Source organism: Salmo salar, chromosome ssa22 (genome assembly GCF_905237065.1).
Source record: "Salmo salar chromosome ssa22, Ssal_v3.1, whole genome shotgun sequence".
In the NCBI taxonomy this organism is placed as follows: Eukaryota; Metazoa; Chordata; class Actinopteri; order Salmoniformes; family Salmonidae; genus Salmo; species Salmo salar.
In genome coordinates this window covers 25,561,495-25,578,579 of record NC_059463.1, presented here as the reverse complement: position 1 = coordinate 25,578,579, position 17,085 = coordinate 25,561,495, and the positions used below count along the sequence as shown (strand labels likewise).

General features: G+C 47.1%; 1 protein-coding gene across 2 annotated transcripts in view; it reads right to left on the bottom strand.

The window, feature by feature from the left end:
* Window positions 1-17,085, bottom strand: part of mdfi (MyoD family inhibitor) — a 40,604-nt gene that overhangs the window by 5,009 nt on the left and 18,510 nt on the right. For both annotated transcript variants that reach the window (XM_014166829.2, XM_014166830.2), the window contains exon 3: window positions 78-458. In XM_014166829.2, the coding sequence (XP_014022304.1) occupies window positions 78-458 (381 nt within the window). The remainder of the gene's footprint in view (window positions 1-77; window positions 459-17,085) is intronic.

Below are 17,085 nucleotides of genomic sequence, written 5' to 3'. Positions count from 1 at the left end.
TGAGAAGAGGGAGAGATGGAAGAGAGAGGAGAGGTGGGGTACTACAGTGAGATGGACAGAAGTAGGTAGCTCCTCACCATCCTGTGCCTCTGTAGGTATCTGGGAGCTGTTGCTCTTGGAGGAGCTCTTGCTCCTCTTGCTGCTCTGAGAGGTGATGGAGGGGTTGGACTGGAGCTTCTTAGGGTTCTTCGTCCCCGATGAGGAAGACGAGGAGGAGGAAGAGGTCGCCCTGGGTAGGGAGCCGGGGGCCAGCCGATCATGGAGCCCTCCATTCCTCACTCCATTGGGGTGAGAGGCATGTGTGTGCGGGGCATGTGTGTTGGTGGCGTGTGTGCAGTGCGGGCCTTGTGTGTGCGGGGTGTGTGTGTGGGGCTTGGCTCCGTTGCGTAGCTGGCTGGTGGGCTGAGTTAGGCAAGGCTGGGTGGGATGTATGGGGGGGGATCGAGTCTGGGGTTGACCTGAGGACAGGAACAAAGAAAAAAAAGAAAAAAAATTTAAATAGTTGCTTTCATTGTAACTGTGGGACACATGGGAAACGTAGTCATTGATACAGCATGCCCCAACGGTTCCTGGGAAGGGCCATGTGTACTGTGCTGTCTTCTGACCCTGCTCATCTAGACGCTTACACAACAACCTCCAGACACTCTACGCTCCTCCTCGCCTCTTTTTCTCCTCTCTTCTTCTCCCCTCCTCTCTCCTCCTGTCCTGTCCTCCCCTCTCACTGCCAGGGCTGAAACACAAGTTGGTGGGAGAAACTTGTCTTGGACAACACATCATTTCAGATAATCCCCTTAAGAAATAGGCCTAAACTTGGGCCAACTCAATCCAGTTTGACAAACTCAAGAATCTATTAAAATAATTTACCAAGGACAATTGGTGCTTCATGGTCTACTAACGCCAGCTGCACATTGCTAGGTGCACCATACATTAATATGTAACTCGTGACTATGATGCATATCTGGTTGCTAGTTTTAAGTCTTTGATTTATGTGGACAGAGAGGCTGAAATGGCCTGGTTCTCTCTCTTCACAGTATGAAATGTAGGCTACACACATTTACGCATATATATATAGTTGGCCCAAGTTTAGGCCTATTTCTTAAGGGGATTATCTGAAATGATGTGTTGTCCAAGACAAGTTTCTCCCACCAACTTATATATATTACACACACACACACACACACACACACACACACACACACACACACACACACACACACACACACACACACACACACACACACACACACACACACACACACACACAGACACACACAGACACACACAGACACACACAGACACACAGACACACAGACAGCCTCAGCCCAGGCCCAGGGTGTTTACAGCCTACAAACCCTGTACTGTTCCTCCTCTAAGTCAGACCAGGGTTGATCTTGGCTGGCCAACATATTTTACTCTGAGCACCACCAAATACTAATTACACTGAGAGAAAGAACAACGTGGTGAAAAGCAGACCTCCTCTGCCAAACCAAACAGAGGCCCTAAAAAAGAGGGAGGGCTAAAATGGAACCCTGGTTTTTATATATTATGATAATATTTAATACCATCCTATCGAGGCCCTAAATATTTTCTAGACCTGAACACACAGATGGAGAGAGGTGTAACATCACAGGGTAGAATACCACTACAGGATGTCCTGAGAGAAACACTCACACACACACACACATACCGGGGGCTGAGATGCAGTGAAACAACATTAGATAATCGTTCAGAGACAGATAACCATGCTAGGACGGTTGTGATTGGCCTGGCCGGGTTCACACCACCAATCAAGTATGATTCAGCATTTTCTAACCTCACTCCAGATGTCTGGCAGTGGGGGGGGGGGGTCAGCAGTCACAGGAAAACATATCTTTCTCTTATGAAGAATGTCAAAAGTCAATACCTGCTCGGCTGCATTGTCTCCTTTCTTACACCTTTCCCTCTCTGTTTGTCTCACCCTCTCTGTTTCCCCCGGTCTCTCACTTTAACCACTCATATTTCCACAATTACAGTACAATACAGTATAAGGGTTTGGTTTTGTCGAGAGAAGAGAGAGAACGCACACGCACAATTACAGAGCCACAATTGCAGCCACCAACCCTAATCATAGTCAGTTTTAGTGAAACCACACAGAGCGATGCCAGGCCTTTACCCCACATCTCTCTGCTACTGTAGTCATTCTCTATGTGGTACATGTCTGGTTAACAGAGCATTCCTTTGGTTGGTAAAGACAACATCAGCAGGAGCACAATATTGTTTGTTTACTGAATTCCATTGGATTTAAAAAAATATATATTGCTGGAAATGGAGAGAGGAGTAACATCAAACTGAACAGAGAGAGTGAAATGTCTTGATATTATTTAGAGTGGTATGAGAGTTCATTCACCCTTCTCCCTTTGCATGTGTGTGTCAGTCGGTTTGGAGGGTGTGTGTGTGTGTGTGTGTGTGTGTGTGTGTGTGTGTGTGTGTGTGTGTGCACAGAGAGAGAGACAGAGAGAGAGTGGGGTGTGTGTTCATGAGATAGAGATGCAGAGGAGAGTGTGTGTGAGGGAGGGTGAGAGAGATCTGCTCTACGGATATACACCCCTTAGCTTTGGCTCTTGTCTATTTTGGTTCAGGAGTGATGTAAGGGCGTGCCACATAGAAACACAATGATTCAGCAGTTCATAGTTAAAAATAAGAACAAATAAACAGCTAAATGACTGTGGGCTTAACATGATGAGACTGGCACACCACAGACTGAAGGAAAGGAGAGGGGGAGGAAGAACAGAGAGAGGGAGAAGGGGGGTGAGAGTGAGGAGAGGAGATATTTTACTGTGCAAAAGGGTTGGACCAGCCTAGGCCTGAAAGTGTAGGACCAGCCTAGGCCTGAAAGTGTAGGACCAGCCTAGGCCTGAAAGTGTAGGACCAGCCTAGGCCTGAAAGTGCAAGAATGTGTGCAAGAGAGAAAATTGGTGTGAGCGAGAGAATGACAGACAAAGAGAGTTGAGATAGAGAACTGAGAGACAGCTGAGAGCGAGAGCTGAGAGAGAGCTGAGAGACAGCTGAGAGAGAGACAGCTGAGAGTGAGCTGAGAGAGAGAGCTGAGAGAGAGCTGAGAGAGAGACAGCTGAGAGACAGCTGAGAGAGAGAGACAGCTGAGAGTGAGCTGAGAGAGAGAGCTGAGAGACAGCTGAGAGAGAGAGACAGCTGAGAGAGAGAGAGCTGAGAGACAGCTGAGAGAGAGAGAGACAGCTGAGAGAGAGAGAGAGCTGAGAGAGAGCTGAGAGAGAGAGAGCTGAGAGAGAGAGAGATGGCTGAGAGAGAGAGAGCTGAGAGACAGCTGAGAGAGAGCTGAGAGACAGCTGAGAGAGAGAGAGAACTGAGAGACAGCTGAGAGAGAGAGACAGCTGAGAGAGAGCTGAGAGAGAGAGCTGAGAGACAGCTGAGAGTGAGAGAGAGCTGAGAGACAGCTGAGAGAGAGAGCTGAGAGACAGCTGAGAGAGAGCTGAGAGACAGCTGAGAGTGAGAGAGAGCTGAGAGACAGCTGAGAGACAGCTGAGAGAGAGAGAGCTGAGAGACAGCTGAGAGTGAGAGAGAGCTGAGAGACAGCTGAGTGAGAGAGAGCTGAGAGACAGCTGAGAGTGAGAGAGAGCTGAGAGACAGCTGAGTGAGAGAGAGCTGAGAGACAGCTGAGTGAGAGAGAGCTGAGAGACAGCTGAGAGACAGCTGAGAGAGAGAGAGAGAGAGAGCTGAGAGAGAGCTGAGAGAAAGAGAGAGCTGAGAGAGAGAGAGAGCTGAGAGACAGCTGAGAGAAAGAGAGAGCTGAGAGAGAGAGAGAGAGCTGAGAGACAGCTGAGAGAGAGAGAGAGCTGAGAGAGTGAAAGGCCCAGTGTAGGCCCAGCCTGTTGCCTGTAGCGATGGGAGTGTGGTATGTCTGGCTTGAGAGAGTGTGACTCACAGTCTGCTGACAGCTCACCCCCCCCACCTCTCTCCCTAAATTCCTCCATCCGCTCACCTCCCATTACCCTACAGACAGCCAACCTCTCTTCTCATCTCCTCCCCCTCTCTCTAAATCGCTCTCCTCCCACTACCTCCCTACCTCCCCTTCACCTCTCCTTCCGTCAGCCTCCTCCCAAGACACTGGCCTCTAGCGAAAGGCTATGATTACTGCTGATCACTGCACCCCTCTATCTTTCCAACCTCCCTCCTCCCCTCTTCCTCTCCTACCTCTCTCTTTCCTCCCTTCTCCTCTCCTTCCCCTCGCCCTCCCTCCCTCCCTTTGTCAGTGACTCAGCAGTCTGAGCAGTAGACAGTGAACAGAGTGCTGTTTGTGCCAGCTTAGCTGCTCAGACCAGGCCATCTGAACTAGATCAGAGCTGTGAGGGTCCTGGACCATTGTGCTTCCTTCCTACATTTAGAACAGGAACACCTGAGTGATACCTAGCACCTTGACCAGGGATCACAGCTAATAACAATGTAGGGCTTTACCTTGTCCTTCCACTGTCACCTCATTCACCTCTTTCATCACCAATGGGACTTGGGGGCTGGACGGTAACCCACCAAAAACAATGTGACCCCATAGTCCAATGTCTGATTCAGCTCATTTCAATCACAATCCATAGGGATGGGGAATCTAATCTCGGAATAGCAAAGTGTGGTATTCCTAAAGGGTGGAATTCTGAAGGAAGTGCAGCCTATTTCCCTAAGTAGAGTGTTGTGAGTGGGAAATGAAGGCTGAGGGAGGTAGGATGAACAGTGATTTAGGATAAAAGCTCTACTTAACTAGGAGATTGGGGTAAACACAGGGAATTAAGGAAGTGGGGGAGAGGAGAGAAGGAAAGGGAAACCATGAAAGTTAACACAGAGGAGAGTGGGAAGGGGAAACATGAAAGTTAACACAGAGGAGAGTGGGAAGGGGAAACATGAAAGTTAACACAGAGGAGAGTGGGAAGGGGAAACATGAAAGTTAACACAGTAGGGAGTGGGAAGGGGAAACATGAAAGTTGACACAGAGGAGAGTGGGAAGGGGAAACATGAAAGTTAACACAGAGGAGAGTGGGAAGGGGAAACATGAAAGTTAACACAGTAGGGAGTGGGAAGGGGAAACATGAAATTTAACACAGAGGAGAGTGGGAAGGGGAAACATGAAAGTTAACACAGAGGAGAGTGGGAAGGGGAAACATGAAAGTTAACACAGAGGAGAGTGGGAAGGGGAAACATGAAAGTTAACACAGAGGAGAGTGGGAAGGGGAAACATGAAAGTTGACACAGAGGAGAGTGGGAAGGGGAAACATAACATTTAACACAGAGGAGAGTGGGAAGGGGAAACATTAAATTTAACACAGAGGAGAGTGGGAAGGGGAAACATGAAAGTTAACACAGAGGAGAGTGGGAAGGGGAAACATGAAAGTTAACACAGAGGAGAGTGGGAAGGGGAAACATAAAATTTAACACAGAGGAGAGTGGGAAGGGGAAACATAACATTTAACACAGAGGAGAGTGGGAAGGGGAAACATTAAATTTAACACAGAGGAGAGTGGGAAGGGGAAACATGAAAGTTAACACAGAGGAGAGTGGGAAGGGGAAACATGAAAGTTAACACAGAGGAGAGTGGGAAGGGGAAACATAACATTTAACACAGAGGAGAGTGGGAAGGGGAAACATGAACGTTAACACAGAGGAGAGTGGGAAGGGGAAACATGAAATTTAACACAGAGGAGAGTGGGAAGGGGAAACATGAAAGTTAACACAGAGGAGAGTGGGAAGGGGAAACATGAAATTTAACACAGAGGAGAGTGGGAAGGGGAAACATGAAATTTAACACAGAGGAGAGTGGGAAGGGGAAACATGAAATTTAACACAGAGGAGAGTGGGAAGGGGAAACATGAAATTTAACACAGAGGAGAGTGGGAAGGGGAAACATGAAATTTAACACAGAGGAGAGTGGGAAGGGGAAAGAATGGGTCAGAGGTTAAGTTGGGGTTCACTGTCGGTGACAAATGGTATCGTGCAACAGAGATGATGTACTCTTTCCAGGCCCTTTGTGTGTGTGTGCGTGTGTGTCACCTTCAGGTCCGAGGCCTCCAGGAGAAAGAGGAGGATGAGGAAGAGGAGAGATTCATCACAGACTGGTGTGTAATTAAAGGCATTGTGTCACGATCCTGTTACATTTCACACCGGCAACACGCTAACCCAGTTCACATCCCCTTTAATGATCCCAGCATCATACGTATCTCACCAAGCTGCCTACTCAGCCTTTCCACGGCAGTGTTGTCTTTGCGTGATTGTACGCCTTACAAAGCTAAAAACAAAATAGTTCACTAAATATTGCTATTGACTGTATGGAGTTGGCAGAAGTTGTACAAATGAGTCATGAATCCCAGTGGGTCCTTAACTCTCTGTGTTTCATTGTGGTGCCAGAGAAAGTGAGTGAGAGAGTGTGACTGAGGGGTTTGACAGAGCACTGGACTCTGACTAACAGTGAGAGTGGTGGTGATGGTGATCAGTGTGACAGGGTTGTCACTAGTTACCACAGCCACAAAGTCAAAATTGTCTATATCGTAAATATTCATGAAAAAATTGTTGCTTTTAAAAAAAAAAATGTATTAGAGTTAGTCATATGGTTAGCAGTGTGGTTAAGGTTAGGGTTAAGGTTAAAATAAGATTTTAAGAAGAGAAACTGTAGAAATAGGCAGGGTTTAATACTTTGTGGCTGTGATTACTAGTGACGACCACCTGTAGGAGCAGGAGAAGAACTGAGGTTTGGATGGAAACAGAAGGCCCTCCAAGTAAAGATCAGTCAAGAGTCAGACAGCCTTTCACCCAGTTACCAACCCCCAAACACACACCCCTCCTCCATCTCTCTCTAGCATCCTTCTCTTACTCAGAACTGACAAATGACTAACAGAGCTTATTTTAAGACTCCCAGAAAAACAGGAGAGCCCAAAGGAGGATGTATCATGAGTTAGAATAGTGTAACCAACACTCACTTATTCAGAGCTTCTTACTGCCAGTCTGTATAGGACTGTGATGTCGGCTTAAGCCACTGACAGTGTCAATGACGTGTATCAACTATGAGGCCGCTTTATTGAATCAATGTGCTAGAGAAACAGAAACACACGACCCAACTACCAAACACATGTTGCACAGCACACACAACAGCACACACACACACTCTAACAGCTCTCTCTGCACATTGTTCTCAGACAGCTTGTCAGAGGCCCAGCGCCAGACACATGCTACAACCATGATGTCATCACTGCGAGACAGAGCATCTGGGCTGCAGAATGCAATCACGCTTCTGTTTTCATCTACACATGTCCTTTACATCATGACATCACCGCGCACACACAAACCATAGTCATCTAGTAGCAGCAAGAGCCACTATTTCCTATTTCATAATCAGTGTACAGGCCATATTGATGTGGTTGTAGCAGAGTGAGGGGGTCTATAAAGTTAGTCACAGTGTTCCTGTAGGGTGCTGATGATACAACTGTACGACTTCCAAATGTATGCACACACTCACACACAAACATGCACACGCAGTACGAGCCCCAGTCACACACACAAGCCATCTGCATCAACAAAGAAAACCAGACGTAACAGCGGGAGGATGGGAGGAAAGGAGGATGGGAGTGGGGAGGAAAGGAGTTAGGAAAGGAGGGAGGGAAGGATGAAGGGAGGAAAGGAGGATGAGAGGGAGGGAGGAAGGTCGAGTTGGATGAAGTTGCTTGCAGATGCTGATCTTAGGTCAGTTTTACATTGTCTCTAATGATTAAGGTTGGGATTGGGGGAGGGAACGCTATACCTACGGGCAACATTTAACTGGAGCGGGAGGAGGGTTGGAAGGAGGGAGGTATCGGGGGATGAGGGAGGTATGGGGTGGAGGGAGGTATAGGGGAATGGAAGGAGGGAGGTAGAGGGGGATGAGGGAGGTATGGGGAATGAGGGAGGTATAGGGGGGATGGAGGGAGTTATAGGGCGGATGGAGAGAGGTATAGGGGGATGGAGAGAGAGAGGTATAAGGTAATGGAAGGAGGGCAGTATAGGGGATGGAGGGAGGTATAGGGGGATGGAGGGAGGTATAGGGGAATGGAAGGAGGGAGGTAGAGGGGGGATGAGGGAGGTATGGGGAATGAGGGAGGTATAGGGGATGGAGGGAGTTATAGGACGGATGGAGAGAGGTATAGGGGGATGGAGAGAGAGAGGTATAAGGTAATGGAAGGAGGGCAGTATAGGGGATGGAGGGAGGTATAGGGGGATGGAGGGAGGTATAGGGGAATGGAAGGAGGGAGGTATAGGGGGATGGAGGTATAGTGGGAGGTATATGGGATGGAAGGAGAAAATATAGGGGAATGGAAGGAAGGAGGTATAGGGGAATGGAAGGAAGGAGGAATAGAGGATGGAGGGATGGAGGTATATGGGATTGAAGGAGGGAGGTATAGGGGTATGGAGGTATAGGGGATTGAAGGAGGGAGGTATAAGGGATGTAAGGAGGGCGGTATAGGGAATGGTGGGACGTATAGGGGTATGGAGGGAGGGAGGTATAGGGGAATAGAGGGAGAGAGGTATAGGGGAATAGAGGGAGGGAGGTATAGAAGAATAGAGGGAGGGAGGTATAGAGGAATGGAAGGAGGGAGTTATAGGGGATGGAGGGAGGTGCAGGGGGATGGAAGGAGGAAGGTATAGGGAGAAGGAGGGAGGTATAGGGGATTAATGGAGGGAGGTATAGAGGGATGGAGGGAGGTATAGGGAGATGGTGGGAGGTATAGGGGTATGGAGGGAGGGAGGTATAAGGGAATAGAGGGAGGGAGGTATAGAGGAATAGAGGGAGGGAGGTATAGAGGAATGGAAGGAGGGAGTTATAGGGGATGGAGGGAGGTGCAGGGGGATGGAAGGAGGGAGGTATAGGGGAAGGAGGGAGGTATAGGGGATTAATGGAGGGAGGTATAGAGGGATGGAGGGAGGTATAGAGGGATGGAGGGAGGTATAGGGGTATGGAGGGAGGTATAGGGAGATGGAGGGAGGTATAGAGGGATGGAGGGAGGTATAGGGGTATGGAGGGAGGTATAGGGAGATGGAGGGAGGTATCGGGGGAAGGAGGGAGGTATAGAGGGATGGAGGGAGGTATAGGGGGAAGGAGGGAGGTATAGAGGGATGGAGGGAGGTATAGGGAGATGGAGGGAGGTATAGAGGGATGGAGGGAGGTATAGGGAGATGGAGGGAGGTATAGAGGGATGGAGGGAGGTATAGGGAGATGGAGGGAGGTATAGGGGAAGGAGGGAGGTATAGGGGAAGGAGGGAGGTATAGGGAGATGGAGGGAGGTATAGGGGGAAGGAGGGAGGTATAGAGGGATGGAGGGAGGTATAGGGGGAAGGAGGGAGGGATGGAGGGAGGTATAGGGAGATGGAGGGAGGTATAGAGGGATGGAGGGAGGTATAGGGAGATGGAGGGAGGTATAGAGGGATGGAGGGAGGTTAGGAGGGATGGAGGGAGGTATAGGGAGATGGAGGGAGGTATAGGGGGGAAGGAGGGAGGTATAGAGGGATGGAGGGAGGTATAGGGAGATGGAGGGAGGTATAGAGGGATGGAGGGAGGTATAGGGAGATGGAGGGAGGTTAGGAGGGATGGAGGGAGGTATAGGGAGATATAGGGAGATGGAGGGAGGTATAGAGGGATGGAGGGAGGTATAGGGAGATGGAGGGAGGTATAGAGGGATGGAGGGAGGTATAGGGGGAAGGAGGGAGGTATAGGGGTATGGAGGGAGGTTAGGAGGGATGGAGGGGGATATAGGGAGATGGAGGGAGGTATAGGGGTATGGAGGTATAGGGGATTGAAGGAGGGAGGTATAAGGGATGGAAGGAGGGCGTTATAGGGAAGGTATAGAGGGATGGAGGGAGGTATAGGGAGTTGGAGGGAGGTATAGGGAGATGGAGGGAGGTATAGGGGTATGGAGGGAGGTATAGGGAGATGGAGGGAGGTATAGAGGGATGGAGGGAGGTATAGAGGGATGAGGGAGGTATCAGGGAGATGGAGGGAGGTATAGGGAGATGGAGGGAGGTATAGAGGGATGGAGGGAGGTATAGGGAGATGGAGGGAGGTATAGGGAGATGGAGGGAGTTATCAGGGGATGGAGGTAGTTATAGGGAATGGAGGGAGGTATAAAGGGGATGGAGGTATAGGGATGATGGAGGGAGGTATCAGGGGATGGAGGTAGTTATAGGGAATGGAGGGAGGTATAAAGGGGATGGAGGTATAGGGATGATGGAGGGAGATGGAGGGAGGTATCAGGGGATGGAGGTAGTTATAGGGAATGGAGGGAGGTATAAAGGGGATGGAGGTATAGGGGGAAGGAGGAAGGTATAAAGGGGATGGAGGTATAGGGATGATGGAGGGAGGTGAAAGAGGGGGTCTGGAGGAGATGGGGCTTGTACATTTTGTCCGTAGTTGCATAACTCTTGTGGCAGCAGCACAGGGTATGGAGCTGGGCAGAAGCACAGGGTATGAGGCTGGGCAGCAGCACATGGTATGGAGCTGGGCAGCAGCACAGGGTATGGAGCTGGGCAGCAGCACAGGGTATGGAGCTGGGCAGCAGCACAGGGTATGGAGCTGGGCAGTATCACAGGGTATGGAACTGGGCAGCATCACAGGGTATGGAGCTGGGCAGCAGAACAGGGTATGGGGCTGGGCCGCAGCACAGGGTATGGAGCTGGGCCGCAGCACAGGGTATGGAGCTGGGCAGCAGCACAGGGTATGGAGCTGGGCAGCAGCACAGGGTATGGAGCTGGGCAGCAGCACAGGGTATGGAGCTGGGCAGCAGCACAGGGTATGGAGCTGGGCAGCAGCACAGGGTATGGAGATGGTTTTATGGAGGACATAAAATAAAAGAGAGAATAATGTCGGATCCAGACCTACACACACACACAGAAACCTGTTTCATTAGGATTTCAATACTACCCGCCACAACTCCCCATAACCCTAAATCCAGTCCCTCTCTTAGCATTACCCAATCTCTCTCTGACACAGCCTCTCAAACACACTATCATTACAGATTCTGTGGTTATTTTGCGGTAACTCAGAAACCAAGAGTTATTGTCAGGAAGTAGCTCAGGTTGCTTTCCCGTATGCACCTAGGTGGAGAGAGGAGAGGCCCCCCGGCCTGACTGCAGTGACCCCCAGAATCCAACACTTCTGACTATTAACTGTTAACCCAGGTAAAGGTTTAACACTATTTGTACATCAACTATGATGATAACTCAAACATCACTCATACGTGGTTCATACATCACACAGATGCCCAAGAGAGACTGCCAAAAACTATACTGCCAGACTCACCTCCCTACAGTAGTCATAGCGACTCCCGAACAATCACAGTTACCACCAAACAGACCAAAAATACTCAAATGTAGGAGAGTAGAGAGAGGTGTTTCATTTGGTTGTAGCATGTGGTGTGTTGCGTGTAGACACCTGTTCTGCAGCAATTCGGAACCTAGCCCACTTAACTCCCTCTGTTGACAATTCAATTCAGAGGCGTGTATATGTCAGTGTGTGTGCGTGTGTATGTATGTGAGTGTGTATCTGACCTATTTCTTGGGGCTGTGTGTGTTCATTCAGGGTCGAGACAGTGTGACTCACAACACCAGTGGAACCCAAACATTTAGTGTGCGTGTGCGGCGTGATTGTGTGTGTGTGTGTGTGTGTGTGTGTGTGTGTGTGTACAGATGTGCATACAATATGTGCGGACATGTGTCCCTCCCAGATAATGGTCTTGCTAGGTGTTGAGAGAGAGAGAGAGGAAGGAGACACACATTCACAAAACCCTTACGAAGATGAGGAAAAAAAAGATAGAAACTGTTATACTTGAATTCTTCTGAAGTTAATGAGTGTTTCCTCAAGTTGCTGAGAACAACTGAAACAGCAATATTTTGTCACTGACTGAAGCTGCTTTATTTGGCCTTTGGTAGAGTTGCCAATGTACAGTGCTCTTAAGCCTGGTTCATACTGGAGGCCTTAATGCTCAAATCCCTTTTGGAATATTGACTGTCCTAACAGCAAGTTACAAATGACCAAATGGGATTTGTGCATGTTTAGACATCAGTCATTAGCTGACAGGGCTACTCTAGTTGTCATAGTAACAACAGGTGTGTGCACAGTGGTGTAGTCTGATTGGTGGTGTAGCAGGCTAAGGTGACAACAATACCTGCCATGGATGAATTTACAAAATCATAGTGTGAGAACACTTTTAAAGCCTCAAAGGATAAGATGATCCAACTTTAAAAATAAGTCCTTTTTGGCTAACCACAGCAGACAACTAGATAGTTTGGTAGCCATTTTGCTTTCTAGCACATTCACTCATTTGTTTTTAAACAATTAACAAGTTATCACATGTTCTTGTCAAACTGTCAGAGTAGCTAGCAAGCAACAAGATATGCCAAATGTACATTTAAGTAATTTAGCAGAGGCTCTTACCCAGAACGACTTACAGGAGCAATTAGAGTTAAGTGCCTTGCTCAAGGGCACATTGACAGATTTTTCACCTAGTTGGCTCTGGGATTCGAACTAGTGACCTTTCGGTTACTGGCCCAACACTTTTAACTGCTAAGCCCTAACAGTCTAAAAACCACTTGAAGGCAAATAAATCAGATTTGACCGTTCAGACACAAGTCACATAACCAGGAATCAGATTGGTATCTGACTTCAAACCAGCTACGAAGATGTTTTGAAATGTTGCTTGAAATATCTGATTCCATGTGCTTTTTGGCTGTTCAGACTCCAGGATAAAGAACAGATTCGAATCAGCATTTTTGGGGGGATTTGAGTCGCTTCAAATTGCCAATGTGAACACGGCTTAAGACGACCACATATAACAAACAAACACATGGACAACTAGGCTCCACAGCTAATTGATCGGTTCAGTGAATGCCTAAATTCAACACACCTGGTTTTCCAGGTGGGTTTAATCAAGAACATGAAGTGCCTGCGGCCCTCCAGGACCAGCGTTGCCTACGCCTGGTCTACTGATGTCTCCAAGCTATTCACAGACTGTAGAATTACTCATCTGGCTCAAACAGACTGTGAGTGAGAGCATCATTGTGTGTGTGTGTGTGTGTGTGTGTGTGTGTGTGTGTGTGCATCTGGAGACAGTAAAATCCAACCCGGTGGGACTGTTTAGGGGTCTATGCGCATGCCTGTGAAACCTGCAGTGTTTGTGTATGTGAGGACACACACACTGCATTAAATGTATGTGAGTTTACGTGTTTTATATGTCCTTACTGGAGCCAGGCGGTCTATGATGAAGCTGTAATTATGCAGGACTACATACACACACGCCTCTGAGAGGTGCAGACTCATTCCTAGGCAAATGGGAGACAGCTGGGTTTGATCTGCCATCCGAGAGACACACACACACACACACACACACACACACACACACACACACACACACACACACACACACACACACACACACACACACACACACACACACACACACACACACACACACACACACACACACACACACACACACACACACACACACACAGTGAAAGGCCTCAACCACCCCTTCCCTGCTTATTTACTCTAATCGCTGTCCTATTCTCTACCCGTCCTCTCTTTCCTTTCCTGTCTGGTCCTCACCCCTCAGTTCGGTTTCTCATTGTCTCACTCTTCTCTCCCAACTCCCTCTTCCCCCTCCTCTCTCTCCCTCAGTGCCATATCGTGGGAGGGTCAGATATATACTTTTCCTAACCAGTCAGACTCTGCCTGCTAAGTGTGACCACAGCACAGCAGCAGTTCTGACCTACTGTAGCTCTATTCATTATCCCATTCACTGCTCTAGTTCTCACATGAGCCACACAATCCACACACCCAAACTTCCATGGACCAGGTCTTGTTGCCCTCTCTCTCATCTGGACCCTAACACTCCTATTCTGATCAGAAACACACAGGAAAGGTGAATGACATTGGACTACATTAGAGTTAGACAGATGCTGTTAAAATAGCTACTTAGAGTATGTGTCTGTGGGTAGAGCGAACAGAGGGCTGTATCTTTAAACAACCTGATTCTGATTAGACTACAGTTGTTTCTCTGTGGTTTGTAAAAAAACCAAGGTGTCTTGCTAGCTGTTATTTTCAACTTTTTTAACAACATATTTAAAATCCCTCAAACTGCCGTTGAGAGTGCTTTATAAGCCATCTTTAACACTACTGTAAAGTTCCGCTTTTACAGAAAAGATGGGTGCCTTTGTCCGTAACCACAGGTTTCAGTATATATATCAAAGAAAATATCAAAGCCATCCAAACAACATACTAGGGTAAATAGGAAAAGTGGTCTTGCTCTGATGAAGAGGCTCTGTGTGTGTGTGTGTGTGTGTGTGTGTGTGTGTGTGTGTGTGTGTGTGTGTGTGTGTGTGTGTGTGTGTGTGTGTGTGTGTGTGTGTGTGTGTGTGTGTGTGTGTGTGTGTGTGTGTGTCAAATAAAAACATGCGCTGGTGTAGACTTTACCATGAAATACTTACTTTACGAACCCATTCCCAACAATGCAGAGTTAAAAAGTAAAATTTCCACCCAAAAAATGTGAAAATAGTAACACAATAAAATAACAATAATGAGGCTATATACAAGGAGTACCGGTACCAAGTCAATGTGCTGGGGTACGAGGTAGTGTAGTTCACATAGTTGAGGTAATATGTATATGTAGGTAGGGGTAAAGTGACAATCAGGATATATAATAAGCACAGTAGCAGCAGCATGTGTGAAAATGTGTATGTGCGTGAGTGTGTGTGTAGAGTCAATATGCATGTGTGTGTGTTTTGTGTGTGTGAGTGTATGTAGTGTGTGTGTGTATGTGTTGGAGTGTCAGTGCAGTATGTGTGAGTGTGTGGCTAGAGTCCAGTCAGTGTGCATAGAGTCAGTGTGAGTAAAAATGTAATGCAATAGTCCAGGTGGCCATTTGATGAACTGTTCAGGTGTCTTATGGCCTGGGGGTAGAAGCTGTTCAGGTGTCTTATGGCCTGGGGGTAGAAGCTGTTCAGGTGTCTTATGGCCTGGGGGTAGAAGCTGTTCAGGTGTCTTATGGCCTGGGGGTAGAAGCTGTTCAGGTGTCTTATGGCCTGGGGGTAGAAGCTGTTCAGGTGTCTTATGGCCTGGGGGTAGAAGCTGTTCAGGTGTCGATAAGAAAGGCCTGCTCGCAGAAGTGTTTTAGGGAGCGTTTGACAGTGATGAGGGGTGGTCGTTTGACCGCAGACCCATAGCGGATACAGGTGTGCCATGACCAGCCTTTCAAAGCATTTCATGGTTATAGATGTGGGTGCTATGGGACGATAGTATTTTGACAGTGATATGTGGTTGTCTCACCTAGTTATTTTAAGATTAATGCACAAAATGTAAGTTGTTCTGGATAAGAGCATCTGCTAAATGACTAAAATGTAAAAAGTAAATGTTTTACACGTGTATGATTTGTACACGTGTATGATTGTTACATTTGACTGTGTAAAACCTAGCAGTACTACTTATTTCTCTGAGAGTGAGGTGGATAAAGTGCCTTCAGAAAGTATTCACACCCCTTGATTTTTCCACATTTTGTTGTGTTACAGCCTGAATTTAAAATGGATGAAATTGAGATTTTGTGTCACTGGCCTACACACAATACCACATAATGTCAAATTGGAATTATACTGTTAGATCATCAGGCTCCTCAGCCGAGTTCTGAATGGGCAGTTTTGTAGTTGTATCGACGTCTCATCAAACTTAGCACATAGGAAACGCTACAGTACTTCATCAAGGACAAAACCAGCAGCAGAGATAAATGAGGTATCTGCATTTACCCCATTGGACACAACATCCTGATTGCTGTTATTATAAATAATATGTCATTGCCCTTTTTAAGAAGATGCCATTGGCCCTTTAAGAGCTCTGTTGCGCAGCTTCGCCAAAACCATGCCTGAAACTCTTGTTGTAACTGCATTTTTAAAGTGATGCCACACACACACACAATCTACAGGAGTAGAGAAATAAGCGTGGTAACAATGGAAAGCTGGTATTCCCCTCCCTATGGCTTTATTAACTTGAATGCGCCTTGAGATGAATATTTATCTCGCACAGAACACACCACAACAAGCAGACTAGGTAAATAGGTTAACTATTCTACTATGGGGTTGTCTGATTCAGTTTTAATAACAACATTACACGGCAAAAATAGCAGCACTGAAAAGTTACATCTTGAGTGATAAAGTACAGGCTTTGAATGACTTTGCCAGTAGGCTACAGACCGTTGTTTGAGTTGAGCGCCACAGTGGTGTACATTATAGACTGTTTCCTTTCTTTAATGTGAACATCAGAGCCGTCAGCAACAATCATCCATGTCAGTTCAGTTCACACAGCGTAACAATGAAAATAGTAATTTACTTGGGAATATATTTCGTAGAACAGACATGCTTCTGTTTTAGGTTATGACCGTTTATGTGGCCACTATGCTCAGAACAGGTGTGTCGACCAAAATGTAATAGAATTCCAGAATTGTGAAGCTGGTCTGCACCCAAAAAGGAAATTCCAGGTTTCTTTATGGTATTCATTTCATTCAGGGGTAGGTAGACAGACAAACGTTTCGCCCTTCGTCAGTATTGTTAGCGTCTCCTCTGAAGGTAAGCTTCTTTATTGTGAACTCGTTAAGGGTAACGACATACAGGTGTGTTCATGTGTGCGCTCCTGGAACAGACACACATGTCAATAATGCATCCTCCAAATATACAATACATAATGTAATACCTAACAAGTCACTTTTTATAGTAATGCATTGGAAAAACATTAGGCTTTGGGACGCTCATACACCAATGTCTATAAATAGTTACAGGAAAATACTAATTAACAGTAGTAGCTAGATTCAGGCTGGTCTCAAAAACGAACTCTCCAGTATCCATATGATGGAAATCCGTCGCAGTGACAGAGAAGTTTAACCCCTGGTCAGTCTATCATTGTATCCTTCTCTCCATCTGTCTGTCTGTCTATTTTTCTATCAATTGTTTTATCTATCATTCTTTCTATTGTTCTTTCTATCTGTCCTGTAACTTGCAAACGTCTTATGGTTTCTCATAAATCTCAGA